The following is a 14,062-nucleotide window of genomic DNA, read 5'->3' on the forward strand; positions in this document are numbered from 1 at the left end:
TATTATTGCTAGAGGGTCGGGTGGTTATAATTGGTATCAGCCGAATATTAGCCGGAAGTGTGAGAGCTAAGTGCGTCGTAGGAGCCACTTCTAGAATCTCACATCGCTTGGTAATTTGATAATCTTACATCAGATGGGATACTGTTTATACGAGGCATACACGCTAGTAATAATAACTGGACTTAAGCACAATTTGCACTTTACCTCTCTGATACTAAAAATCACCCTATCTAGCTAATATATTCTCGAAAGTTATCGACACTTTAGTGAAAAAACATGATATAAAATTTTAATTTATTAGATATAAAGGAGTGGGTCAATCAAGCATTGAAGAGTTAGGAGAACTTTTTAATCGATTAACTTTCTCCTTATATTATATTAATAATTGGATTATTTGATGAAACTTGTGGTTGTTAGCAATTCCCCAATTTTGTAAAACTACTTAAATGCCTTATTCTTTGGCTTTGTGTGGACAAACCCAACTTATCCACCACCCCCCACCCTTTCTTTCTTTTTTTTTTTCTTTTTTTTTTTGTATTTTCATATATCTCTCTTTTGCTAACCAATCATTAAATCCACTAATTAAATCCATGTTCAAGGAACCAACCATTACCTTGAAATGGATGGGATAAAGTAAGCTAGCTAGAAAGAAAACCCTAGAATTGATGTTCAAGGATTACTTCTCTTTCCACCATTTGTAGTAAAAGCTAATCTCTTTCAAAGAGCACTTTGGAAATTGAGCCCAGTGAAAATGATTGAGAAGAGAAAACAGCTTTTTTTTCCTAGATAAAGTCTATGGTTGAATGTTGAAATTTGTATTCATGTCTTGTTTGAGTTTGAACAAACACTAAAATTTTTCTTGTTTTATTGGTTTTATAAAAGCAAAAGCTTGAGTGCAGGCTTCTGGTCTTGGTCGCAAAGTTTTGTGCTTCTTGTCTAACAAGCGTTTGACTCCTGAATCATGAGAAGAGAAGCTGTTCGAAAAGATCAGCTAAATAGGCATTAAAGCCTATATGTTGAAGACCATTCGGAAAACTTCACTTTTTACATGCTACAACATTTCAAAAGGAAGAAATATATCAAATATTTAGCTCTTTTATAAGCAGACAATTGAACTTTCAATTTTAGTAATTATACCCTCTTATCGAATAGATTGATAGGCTCTGCGTCTCAATCGAAATTACTAATTATACACAGTTGATTTTGACACATGTTGTGCACATAATCTTATAAGAATTCAAAATATAAAAAGAACCTATTCTTTCTTATTTTTAATTTTAAATTATTTTTAATTTTAAATAATTAAGCGTGAGAGTTATAGAATAGGACGAATCTACCTTAAAATTTTGTTATTATTTTATTTGTTAGATTACAAGAAATAATTTTTTTTGTCTTAAAGCTTTATAAAATTATATACAGTCGCACCGCAAAAATGGTTGTATTATTAATAACCTTTAATTAAAAAGATGCGCCTGTTAAATTATTTGATAAGTTTCAGAAAATTTAATTATCAAAATTGAAAGTTTTAGCATACATTTCTCCCTTTTCAAAAAACTCACCTTTTTTTTTTTTTTTTTTTTTTTTTCTGCTGCGGTTGAGCAGTTCTAAACCTCAAACAACATTTTTGCAGAAGCTTCAAACTTCAAATAGCGAATAAAGCCGCCAATCGGCGGTACATCGAAATGCATTGCGAGTTTGCAAACCAATCAATCCACAGCATAATACGTTTCGCGGATTTTATGAAATTACAGATGGATTCATAAACTTAAACATCCAAAGTTACAAAAAAGGTAAATCTTCTTGGTTTCATCCACCAGTTAAAGATTCACATCAACATTACAAAATGCAAAACACCACAATGAACTTATTGATCATAAAGCTTGAGCCCTTGTGATCAAAATGAGAACTACTTGTCTCAAGCGCTTGCTTCATCTCGCTCGCCTCGGTTATTGGTTTAACTTTATTTCGAAACCCATATACAAAAACTGCGACACAAGCTATCTTAATCTCGAAGCCGAATATGTTTTCGCCATGTGCTCAAGCATCGTCGAGAGCGAGGACTCCCGGGAGCGACTTGCCTTCCAGCAACTCCAGGCTCGCGCCGCCTCCGGTTGAGATGTGGCTCATCTTGTCTGCCAGGCCCGCCTTCTCCACTGCGGCGACGGAGTCACCGCCCCCGATGATCGTCGTGACGCCCTTCGCGCTGAGCTCGGCCAGCTTCTTCGCAATCGCCTGTGGAAATTATAGATAGTTTAAATCTAATATCAACATAATAGAATGAGGCTTCCTGAAAGACGAAAAAAAAAAAAGAAGGGATCCAATTATTTGAATTCAGAAAAATAGTGTACTTTCTCTCTTTTTTTTTTTTTTCCGAATTCACAATTTTAGCGCATTTCTTTAAGTATCGATATATTCACTTTCCTCGAAATAATCGAATCTATACAGCATCCCCTGAGACTACAAGATTTCACCACTTTGCCTCTTTTGTCGGTGCTCCATCGGGGGTTAAAATGTTGGTTTTGGAATATCAGAGGGGCAATGTGAAATTAACAATATTAATAGGTTTTTTTTATTCTTCCAATCTTTGTGTTATATATAAGCTGCTATATTCGCTTACATCGGTTCCCGCAGCAAACTTCTCGAACTCGAACACGCCCATGGGTCCGTTCCAAATGATGGTGTTGGTGGTATCCAGGGCTTCATTAAATGTCTTGCTCGCGTCGGGTCCGATGTCGAGACCCATCCAGCCATCTGGAATTTCCGACGCTTGTACGACCTACAAAACAAAAGGTCCAAATAAATGTATAGATAAAAGTAAATAAATAAAGATATCGAATCCAAATTGACAGCCATCAGTAAATACAAGTTGCGCTTAAAAATAATGCTTCGATTTGTAGGGCGCTAAGAAACTCATTTCTACTCCAAATGAAAGCCAGCCACTCTGGAGCATTTCGGGCTTTTGCTTCTCAAGTAGAGAAGTTTCAAAAGTGCAGTGAAATTAATGCAGCTGAGGATAATAGCGACAAAGCAAGTTCACTGAAGCTGGCGAGTGTTCACAATGTGACAGGCGTGACCAGCTGCGAAAAACTTACTCTGTCATTAACAATTTTAGCGTAGTCAATATTACTACAGGTTTCGAAACCCGGGTCAAAGAAGCCCTAGAATATCAGAAGGAAAAGAGAAAAGACGACTTAAGTAGAGGAACAAACCTTGCTGGCTGCGTCCGCAGCAAACTTATCGGCTACCACAATGTCGGTGGGCAGCAAGAGAGAAACCCCTTTGGAGCGCGCTTTCTCTAGAAGAGAAGTCGCTAGGTCGAGCTTGTCTTCTTCAACCAGTGACGACCCAACAGAGTACCCTTGCGCCTTGTAAAACGTGTAGATCATCCCACCGCCGAGAAGAAGGATATCGACCTTTCCTAACAATGATTCGATCACTCCGATCTTCGTTGATACTTTAGATCCACCCACGATGGCCGCAAATGGCTTCTTAGGGTTCGCCACGGCCCCAACAAGGTAATCAAGTTCCTTCAAAAAAAAAAGAAGAAGAAGCAATTTCAGTGCAAGCTTTGTTTCACATAGATTATACTACTGCTACATGAATTAAATTAGCGACATGTGTTATAATTTACTTAAATGAATTGGAATATAATAAAGAATTGCTTTTAAAGGACCAAACTGAAAAATATACCTTCTGCATAAGGAAGCCGGCGACAGCCGGCTTCAAGAACTTGGTGACTCCCTCGGTCGAGGCGTGAGCTCTGTGGGCGGTGCCAAAGGCATCGTTCACATAGAGGTCCGCGAGCGATGCTAGCTTCTTAGCGAACTCGGGATCATTCTTCTCTTCTTCCTTATGAAATCGGACATTCTCAAGAAGTACAACGCCGCCATCTGGCAATGCGTCCACCGTTTTTTCAACTTCTTCGCCAATGCAGTCATTCGTGATCACGACCTGTTTAACATGTATTATGTTGAACAGTAAGTTATCCAACTTGGAATAGAATAGTTGAGGACTAAAGGCTTAGCTGCTATTGTTGTTGTGCGGGACCAGAAGAAAGAAATTATAGGGGTTTTTCGTGTACATACCCGTGCAAATATGTAAAATTACACAAAAATCCCCACGAAGTTAGTGCTTTCACATGTGCCCTTGAAAACCTTATTTATTTGCCCGGCAACGGAATGAATGCGATTAAGTATGATTTTCACAGGCATAAATACTAACTTCGCAAGGATTGTTTTGCAATTTCACATATCTGCAGAGGTAGGTACATATACAAACAACCATACTGCGCTTTGATTATCAAATTTAAGAAAAACAACTATTTAGAGAGCAGATTCCACATACATTGACTCCAAGAAGTTCTGATAGCCTCGGCACGAGAGGCTTCAAGCTGTACTTTGGAGTGACACCTTTAGGGCGTCCCTAGAAAGTCAAAATCACATCCATTAATTCTGTAAATTAAAAAAAGAAAAACAGAAAAATTGAAGTATGAGACTGGAAATGAAAATATTTAAGGAAAGCATTTTTTTCATGAGATAACTGATGGATAAATAACAGAAAGACTGAAGAGTAATTTTAGAACAATAATTAACTTACTATCAAAGCAACATTTTTCTACCTTGGACGAGAATATTACATTACCTAGTGTTGATGGCATGTGATAGCCAGTCTTACTACTGAAGTTCATAAATGTATTCCGTCAAAGTAATCGAAATGTATTAGCATCTACAGTATCCATTGTAAGAAAAGCATATAGAAATAAGAAGCAAGCTATACAGGCCAGCATGAATTAAAAACTAATAATATACAGCTATGAGATTCGAATTATAACTGTCAAGCCACTTGGTCTTTAGAAAAAAAAAAAAAATTGAAATGTTAACTACGTTGAAAATGTTAAATACTTCTGATCACATCCAATTATGAGATTAAGATCTGAAAACTTTTCTTAGGAATTCCATTTCCTTAGAAAACGAACTCTAATATAAATAATGCAACCTTTCAAGAGAATTGCTTTCCCCTTTCTTTTGAATAAAAAGGGACTTAAATTACTTCAAACTATTCCAATTCAAATATGTGAGGTCTATCATTTTTGCATGGATCATGTGAAAATTCAGCTAGTAAGCATCTAAATACAAACTCAACCTACAAAAAAAATTCGAGACCCCACAATAGCGAGGAAAGAGGATTAAGGGCAACAAATGATGCAGGAACATATCTTTTGTTTTATGGGTATTACCTATTATGTGAGGACGAGAATTTTTATTTTTCTTAACAATAATTAAGTTGATAAGGTTAGATTTCAGTAACACTCCGAATTTTTGAAATGATTCAGTTAATCCTTCTAGCCATCTATTGTTAGAGGAAATATTATTGCCCACAACTGGTACAACTGCACATCTTTGGACCACAAATCCGTTTGCCCCCCATCAATCTTGTACTTACAATACAAATGTCCAATTTTCCATTAGAAAGAGGAGGTAGCTAATGGAAAATGAGATGAGATCATGGGCCGATGGATGAAAGGTACTGCATGACTATAGGGATGGGCGCAGGCAATGTTTTTTTTTTTTTTTTTTTTTTCTCTAATAGATGGGAATAAGGTCCAAAGTGGAACATTTTCAAAAGCTTGGGGTATCAAATCCACAACTTAAAAAGTTATGGACCAAAGTGAAATCTGAATATATATACAGGGACTAGTATTGCAAGTTACCATCGAATAGGCATCAAATTAAGAAGAATCTAGGCACGAGAATTTCTTGGAGTTTCATCAAATTAGTCACTACATTAGAGATGGCTTAAAAAGCAAAATGAAAACATTACTAAGACAACAAAAAATAAAAGTAAAAGAAGGAAGCTCTAGCAAATTTGCAGTTTGTGGTCGATATATATAATTAAATATATTGTGATAAGTTATATCAGAAATTTTATATAATAACAAAGCAAAATGGTGTTCCAATGGTTAGGATGACGTATTGACACGCATACAATTTGGTCAAATTGCATGTAGATACAATATAATATGCATCAATGATTATAGTATATTCTCTACATCCGACTAAAATTTAGATCAAGTTGCAAATAAGTATGATATAACCATTAGAAGTACTCTGATAGTAAATCAACCTTGACAGAGACATCTAATGATGAATGTTCAGGGATTAAAGGGCTAAAAATGATTCTTCTATAAGAAAAACTAGATTTTTCTTAATGATTGGGGATTAAAGTGTGACATATTGAAAAATTTAGCCACTAAGTTGCAATATCAAGATAATGCAGGGATTATCCACACATTTTACCCAAACAAACAAGGATCAGAAGAAAAAGAAGAAGAGGTCAAATCGAATGGAGAGAGAGAGAGAGAGAGAGAGAGAGAGAGAGATCTCGCTCACCAAGTGTTTGTATACACCTAAAAGGTCAAAAATGATTCTTTACTTAGTTGCAGTATCAAGATAACACAGGGACTATACGTACATTTCACCAAAAAATTAACAAATAACACAAGGATCAGAAGACCAAGCAGAAGGGATCAAATCAAAAGGGCGCGAAAGGGAGGATCTAGAGAGAGAGAGAGAGAGAGAGAGATCACGCTCACCAGGTGGGTGCAGAGGATGACCCTGGCGCCGTTCCCGACCAAGTACTTGATCGTGGGCACCGCGGCGCGGATCCGGGTGTCGTCGGTGATGTTCAGGGCGTCGTCCAAGGGCACGTTGAGATCGACCCTCACGAACACCTTCTTCCCCCTCAGATCCGCCTCCTTCAGATCCCCCACGCTCTTCTTCGCCGCCATTGATGGATCCTCTATCGAGAGAGAGAGAGAGCGAGAGCGAGAGCGATGAGATCGATGGGGTTAGGGTTTCAGGTGGAGGAGGAGGAGGAGGAGGAGGAGAATGGTGGAGAGACTCGGAGGAAGAGGGAGAGGGGGAGGGGCTTTGGTTTATATAGGGAGGAGGGGGGCGTACGTTAAGGGCTGGTGTTGCTACATTGCGCCGGGAAAAAGAAGTTTTCCGTAGACCTGGCCCACCGTGGGCCGGTCTCTTATAAAATACAATACACATTTTTTAATATTATCATATGAAAAAAAATTATAATTAAAAAAAGATATAAGATTAAATATTTTTGTAATATTATCCATCAACGAAGAAGCAAAGTGATTATATGAAACTAATTTTATATTTGAAACCACTTTTGGAAAACCTCTAAAAGTGAGTTTAGCTACGCAATTCCAAATTAGCCCTCAATATTATTATTCATTTTTTAAAAAAACGAACATATCATATTGTTAGTTCATTTTTGTGTCACGCAACACAAACCCACGTTTACAAAAAAATTGTGGTCCCGGTCTTTCGGCTGACGTGGTGTACGCAGTTCACGGCGATAACTACTGAGGGGAGAGGGAGCTTATCCCATTGGATATTCTCGCCTCGGTGTGCGTGCAGGAAGTAAAAAAACCGGTGAGCCGCAGCGGGTTTGAAAATTTGAGCGAACGTTAACGGTGGGCCGAGAAATGGACGGCTCAGATATACATCCTGCCGCAGATCAACGGCTGAGCGATCGGTCTAAACCCGTTGGAAGTTGGAAACCAAATTATTGCCTGCACCAGGTGCATCCGTACATCTCATGCACCACCACTCATGGCTCCGAATGATCAACGTCTCAGAATCAAAATCCATCAGATACATGCAATCTACACCGTCCAAAAGGACTATGATGCATAAAACAATACAAAATAATCTCAATAATCAACGGAAAAGTAATATTCAAAGTTTATGACTATTTTTGGACCTTCTAGAAAAATATAAAATTGGATTCGGTTGAAAACGCATCATCAAACTAAACATCAGCGGTGGAAAGAAATCCGTCCAGAATCTACTCCGATTTGTTAAGAAAATAGAACAAAAGAAGATAGAGCTTCTTCTTTTGATCCGTCCCGAATAAAACAGTAATTCATCCTGAATTCGTCCCGAGTTGTTAAGAAAATGAAGCAGTAGGTTGAAAACCCTTTTCGCTCGCAGATCCGTCCCGTTTGTATTGCTAATAAAGTCAAACCAGAATAGAAGGTTCTACTTTGTGGGCATAGAAGTCCAACTATGACCAAAAAAAAGAAAAAGGTTTTAGAAATAAGTGTACACTGCATACATGACAATTAGTGAAACACTAGAGTTGTCCATGCGATGCAACGAGTAGATAATTAGAGAAAAAAAAATGATGACAAAGGAAGAGGAAATAGCGATGAAAGTAGCGACGATAAAGGATGAAATTCATCTTACCGAAGATAGCAACCGAAGGAAGTGTTAGAGAAACAGTTCGGCTCAATGCAGAAAAAAAATCCGATTTGGTTCGAACAAAGAAAGAAAAAAACATGTCGAGGGCTTAAGCTGGTTTGGAAAAATCCACACTAAACAAATGATTGATTCGGTTCAAACAAATTACAAAAAAAATCGATTTTATTTAAGCAAAAAAAGAAAAAAAAAATGTGGAAGACTTGAATCGGTTCGGGATAGAGCCGACACCCAACAATGAAGGAAACGTTGGCATGTGGCAAATTTAGGGAGAACAATGTATAGGTAGATAGAGGTATAGATGGGCAAATAGAAGATACCCTAGATTCTAGAAGCTTCTAGACTTAATAAGCATTAAAGAATAAAAAATTTCATAGGGAGGTAGCCAATGGTGAGACAGGGATCATCATTCTCAACCAGAAAATATAATGCTGTTGGATGAATTGCTATGGAATAGTGCTTTTAGAGCAAGCACTAGACTAAAATCTAATTTCTTTTCTATGGGAGTAAACTAATTTGAGTCCAATTATAATAAAAATTTATACACTATTATGAGAGTAAAACTAGAATACGTTTAAAAGTAGACGCCGCTTTTGGCTGCAGCGTATCAAAATCGACAATCTGCATTGTCAAACATGATCTTTAGTGATCAAGTGGTCTCAAATTGACCTTATATTAGCCATTAAAGAGAGTCAACTTTGAGACCACTGAATGTTAGGCAAATGATGCCCTAAAATTGCGAAATTCAAATAGAGGGTCCAATCATGAGCAATTTTGTAAATAATCAAAAAGCTCCGACGTATTGAAATAAAAGAGAATTGAAGGGAATGTGCAAACAATATGAAATGTGAAAAAGCGGTTATGTGCAAAGTTATAAGCACGCCATTCATGAGATATATTGAGAAATAAAAATGCGAGCGGACCTATTGAAGCATGTAAAAAAAAAAACCAAAAATCACAACTCATTCCTAAGTAATTAGCAAGAAAAACAATACAAGCACAATAGCATGCAAAAAGCAGAGGATAACTTCACTTACAACAAAAGTGCTCCTCAGTAGACGCTCTTCTGCTTTGAAAATAAACTCGCGATTAAACAGCTCGTGAATCCAGCAATTCTCGCGTAGCCCTATCTGTTCACGCTACTGGTTCAACCTTCCCCTTTTTGTTCTCGAAAAGCCGATTTGCAAAGTCGAGAAAGCCTATGCGATGAAAATAACTTCTCTTCCCTGGCTTTTCTATTAAAAGCCCTTTTTGTATATTCTACATCTATGGGGTAATACCAGGAACTAAAGGAAAAGGAGGTGCAGGCTTCTTTACTTTATCGACCATAATAGCTTGCGTCATTAGAATCATTCCAGTTATAGAAGCTGCATTTTGAAGTGCGCACCTTGAAACCCTAGCTGGGTCGATAATACCAGATTGAAGGAGGTTTTCGTACATGTTAGTCATTGCATTATACCCGATAAGCCATTCACTAGAAAGGAGCTTCTCAACGACAGCCGAACCATCGAGCCCCGCATTGTGAGCTATTGTCATAGCGGGTGTAAGAAGTGCCTGGAATTATTTAAAAAGGAAAAAAAAAATTTTAAAATTGGCAAACATGAAATCACTCAAATTAGCATTTCATTCTTCGCTAATTGTTTTTTTTTTAAAGAAAGCTAATTTTACGGGAGAGAAAATAAAAGGGTTGCAACGTACCAAGGTGGGTTATCAGCAATTTGATTTGATCTTATTGTATAAATTACACCAGGGTCCTCAACTTTCAATTGATACAATTGGATCCCTAACTTTGAACTTTGTTACAATATTACCCTTCCTTTAGATTTCTTGGTTGAATCGGAAGGCAATTCCCATCTAATCAACATGTAAGTCCAAAAGTTGCTAACATGGTATAAAAATGGCAATCACAAGGAAAATTTTGACAAATAAAACTACGACAAAAGGCAATTGTCCTAAACAGAGAGTAAGGCCTGTATCTTTGAGCTTTGCTTTCTTGTGGATAGATGGCAATTATATGGTATCACAAACGAAAATGTTCAAAGTTAAGTTGCCATGTTGTCATGTTGACTTCAAAAGAATAGAAGTTAGGATGGTAAATTATTACTTCGGGATTAACCCGTAAATCTAAAACTGTTCCATTTCAAGGATATTTCAAAAATTGTCAGGTGAGGTGAATAAAGTAATTTGTCGTTAAAAGATTAAAAGAAATCAAACCTTTCCAACTATGTCAACTCCAATCTTCTCGTCTGGGTCATCAATAAGATCCTTAATCTGGGGAATTTGCTTTGATAAATGTACAAAAGTGGCCCCACCACCAGGTGCTATACCTTCATCTATGGCAGCAAAAGTTGCGTTCTTTGCATCTTCAATTCTAAGTTTCCTGTCCTCAAGTTCAGCTTCAGTGGGTGCTCCTACCTAAATATCATTTGTATGTACTCAGAATCCACCCCCAAGAAAAAAAGAAAAGAGAAGAAATTAGGAAAAAAACCTTGATCACGGCTACACCACTTGAAAGCTTTGCAACTCTTTCAGACAGCTTCCTTGATAAATAAGCACTGTCTGTGTCACTTATATCTTTCTTTATTTGGGAAATTCTCGCCTTAATCTCCTCTTTCATTATTGGGTCTGCGACGATGGTCGTCGAATTACTTGTTATAGTAATCTTCTGAGCAATACCTAGCTGGTCCGAAGTCACGCTTTCAAGCGTCAAGCCCAAGTCGCTAGCGAGAAAATCTGCACCTGTTTAATTGCAGAATAAAGAAATTAACTAGCACCAGGAAGTGCACCTGTTGCCAAAATAAGGTTTACATAGGAAACAGATTCGGTAGAATTTCTGAATGTTTTTTCAGCTGATGGGACTGCAAATTTTATGGCTAACAAAGCCGTAAAATTTTACGAATTCTCAATTCAATTTAGCCAAATGTCTATAAAAAGAAATATGGTTGGGGGTGTCACTACACATTTTAACCAAATTGTATTATCTAAATAAGTGATGAAGCAAAGGATATTTAAGTTTACCTGTCATGAGAGCAATATCTTGGAGAAGAGCCTTCTTTCCTTCTCCGAAACCAGGGCACTTAATCGCCGCAACATTCAACACTCCTCGCAGTTTGTTTAGGACGAGAGTTGCAAGCACTTCGCTTGAGATATCCTCAGAGATGATTAATAATGGCACGCTTAGCTGAGTGGTCTTTTCCAATAAAGGAACTAGGGATTTAATATTTGTAATCTTTTGATCGGTTACAAGAACTTTAGCATTCTGAAACTCCACGATCGATTTGTCCTGGTTTGTGATGAAGTGTGGAGATATATACCCCTTGTCTATCTGCATAGGAAGTAAAAGAGAAGCAAATAAAAAACTTTAGCAGCTCCTACATATATACACAAATACATACAAATATATGTATGTGTGCATGTATGCATCCCTGCAAAATCATCAATTTGTATATCTATTTCATTAAAATTTAAATTTTCATACATACCCCTTGAAAATGATATTTCTTACAACAAATTAAGCTTTTAAGGGGTATATATGAAAAATAAGATCTTGCAGGTTTACATGCGTAAATAGAGATTTCTGAAAGGATGTATCAGCACCATTTACGGTATCAAATGAAGATACCTTCATTCCTTCTTGGACTTCTATTAGGGTATCAAAAGAGGAAGATGATTCAATTGAGATTACTCCATCACGACCAATCTTTTCAACGGCTTCAGCAATAAGATCTCCAATAAACTGGTCATTTCCCGCAGATATTGCAGCTACAGCTGAAACGGGTAGATTGTAGATTTTAGCAATTCCATGATATGATATTTACACGTGTTTTCCTTTCATTAATCCATGTTTAAGAGCATGATTACCTTTTATGTCTTCCTTTCCACTCACGGGAACAGATTTACTCCTCAAGATCTTGATAAGTTCATTAACAGCTTTATCGATGCCCTTTTTCAAAGACACAGGGTTAGCCCCGGTGGCAACTGCCAACAACCCTAATTTGATCATTTCCCGAGCCAAAATAATTGCAGTGGTGGTCCCATCCCCCGCTGAGTCATTTGTCTTGCTTGCTACCTGCTTAAGATAGTTTAGACAATAATAAAAGCAATACTCTTAGCGATCGTTTCGCTCGGTTGCAACTTTTGCAAAAGTGCTTTTAGGTAAGCTGTTCAAAGAGCACAATTTTGCCTATGTGGCCTGGTTTTTACTTCTGCTTTCAACTTAGGCACAGAGTCTGGCAAACACAAAAATTTAAAGCTTCTACTATGGTGGAAAGCTAAAGTAACATTTTAGACCCAAATGCAGAAGCTCCAATTTGGAGCTTCCAATTTTGCTATTAGTTAGGCTTTCAAAGTAGAGAAATTATTTCTTAAACCATGTGAAACAGGAAGTAGAACCTATTTTGCAGCAAATTGGAAACTTCGCTAAGAATGGGTAAAGTCATAGCAATGACCTCTTGAAGCAACATGGCACCGGCATTTTCAACTGCATCTGAGAGTTCAATAGCCCGAGCAATCGTAACCCCATCATTTATTACTTTAGGCACTCCCGGTTCATCGATAACAACATTACGCCCTGCCATGAGCTACTCAGTTTTGAAGAATCAAATATCACTTTTAAGTAACATGCCTTTAAAGAGAGATTCTCTGCTCTGAAAGAAAATAATGTATATAATATATATAACTCGATTAGGATGGGTCTTCAAAAGCTAACTAGGATGCGTGATACACGGCAATTTACGCAACAAACTAATAACATTTTACCCTAATAACAGTAATGAAGTTTATAGGGTGAGCATTTCTACACAGTTCTAGCTCTAAATTTAACAACAACTAATATCTTTTACTCAACAGATTTTGTAAATAACATCTTTAGATTAACCCCAAAGAAAAAGAGTAACTTAAATGGCTAAGCAGCTAAAACCAGATAAACCAACCTACAAATATAAGTTTTAAGGCAATAACAGCATGATCAAACACCAAATCACAAACTCCAACATAGGAAACATAATAAACCTTTCTAAGAAAATGAACAAGCCAAAAAGCCACTACCTTTCGGCCCCAAGGTAATGGAAACCGCATCAGCGAGCTTATCAATCCCTGCCAACAAGCCCCTTTTACACTCATCCCCAAAAGATATCCTCTTAGGCCCAGCTCTTACAGTAAAATTACCACCCAAAGATCGCCGTTTCGATGCTACGCAAGAACCCAATCCGTATCCTCGCTTCTCTGAGGCAAAAACACAAACACCTTATGCGTAAGCACGATTACACACATCACAGAAAAGATAAACCTCTTTGGATTAGCTCTTACAGTAAAATTAGTACCCAAAGATCGAGATTTTGATGCTACGCGAACCCAATTCGGCATCCCGCTTCTCTGAGGCAAAAACACAAACACTTGATGGGTTAGTTTGGTGAAATAGGAGATGAGGAAATAGCTAAGGAGGAGAGAGAGAGAGAGAGAGAGAGAGGAGAAGCGTATACCACCGTGAAAGAGAGGGTCTGAGGAGAGGAGGGGTAGAAGAGAGAGAGGACGAGGGAGGAGGAGAGAGAGAGCGCCATTTTTGAAGAGAGGGAAGTGTGAGAGAGGGGAAAGGGGTTTTGCGAGGGGTTTTGTAGGAGACGAAGAGAATAAATTTACGGGATAGTCCCTGTACTATCTCAAAATTTAATATCAGTCTCTAGAGTAAATTTCGGTACTAGCCCCCAAATCGTTAGAAATTACTTTTTGGGTTCTCAAACTTTTACAAAGTGAACTTCCAAAAACATTTCACTTTAGTTTTTGTG

The 14,062-nt window shown here is 37.5% G+C and overlaps 2 protein-coding genes across 12 annotated transcripts; both read right to left on the bottom strand.

The window, feature by feature from the left end:
• Positions 1 to 2,037: 2,037 nt before the first annotated feature.
• LOC109704337 (phosphoglycerate kinase 3, cytosolic-like) lies at positions 2,038 to 7,044 on the bottom strand. The gene is made up of 6 exons (XM_020225096.1): positions 6,593 to 7,044; positions 4,345 to 4,422; positions 3,691 to 3,951; positions 3,210 to 3,527; positions 2,618 to 2,776; positions 2,038 to 2,232 (listed from the first exon to the last, which is right to left on the bottom strand). Exons 1-6 carry the CDS (start codon positions 6,785 to 6,787, stop codon positions 2,038 to 2,040), a joined length of 1,206 nt encoding a protein of 401 aa, XP_020080685.1. The 5' UTR covers positions 6,788 to 7,044.
• A 169-nt stretch (positions 7,045 to 7,213) lies between these two features.
• LOC109704336 (ruBisCO large subunit-binding protein subunit alpha-like) lies at positions 7,214 to 13,852 on the bottom strand. Of its 11 annotated transcripts, none has more exons than XR_002214293.1 (11): positions 13,760 to 13,852; positions 13,587 to 13,652; positions 13,326 to 13,497; positions 12,728 to 12,849; positions 12,141 to 12,348; positions 11,902 to 12,047; positions 11,298 to 11,604; positions 10,768 to 11,018; positions 10,494 to 10,694; positions 9,317 to 9,833; positions 7,214 to 7,684 (listed from the first exon to the last, which is right to left on the bottom strand). XR_002214293.1 is itself a non-coding variant. In XM_020225091.1 (10 exons), the coding sequence occupies exons 1-10, from the start codon at positions 13,835 to 13,837 to the stop codon at positions 9,546 to 9,548; spliced, it is 1,827 nt and encodes a 608-aa protein (XP_020080680.1). In that variant the 5' UTR covers positions 13,838 to 13,852; the 3' UTR covers positions 9,218 to 9,545. The 11 variants fall into 11 exon arrangements, 8 of the variants coding, with proteins under 8 accessions (XP_020080680.1, XP_020080678.1, XP_020080679.1 ...); XR_002214294.1 differs by having other exon boundaries at positions 7,214 to 7,702; XR_002214292.1 differs by lacking the exon at positions 7,214 to 7,684 and adding an exon at positions 7,744 to 8,085.
• Positions 13,853 to 14,062: the final 210 nt, after the last annotated feature.

Source organism: Ananas comosus, unplaced genomic scaffold (genome assembly GCF_001540865.1).
Source record: "Ananas comosus cultivar F153 unplaced genomic scaffold, ASM154086v1, whole genome shotgun sequence".
Taxonomy (NCBI): domain Eukaryota; kingdom Viridiplantae; phylum Streptophyta; class Magnoliopsida; order Poales; family Bromeliaceae; genus Ananas; species Ananas comosus.

Coding starts and splice junctions, on each gene's coding strand:
- LOC109704337 (XM_020225096.1), bottom strand. CDS start 6,787: ATGGCGGCGAAGAAGAGCGTGGGGGATCTGAAGGAGGCGGATCTGAGG. Junction 3,952..4,344: donor CAGAACTTCTTGGAGTCAAT/GTATGTGGAATC, acceptor CATGTTAAACAG/GTCGTGATCACGAATGACTG. Junction 2,233..2,617: donor AGTTTGCTGCGGGAACCGAT/GTAAGCGAATAT, acceptor TAATTTCCACAG/GCGATTGCGAAGAAGCTGGC.
- LOC109704336 (XM_020225088.1), bottom strand. CDS start 13,837: ATGGCGCTCTCTCTCTCCTCCTCCCTCGTCCTCTCTCTCTTCTACCCC. Junction 13,498..13,586: donor CTTTGGGTACTAATTTTACT/GTAAGAGCTAAT, acceptor GCCTCAGAGAAG/CGAGGATACGGATTGGGTTC. Junction 11,605..11,901: donor AAGTCCAAGAAGGAATGAAG/GTATCTTCATTT, acceptor CTTCCTATGCAG/ATAGACAAGGGGTATATATC.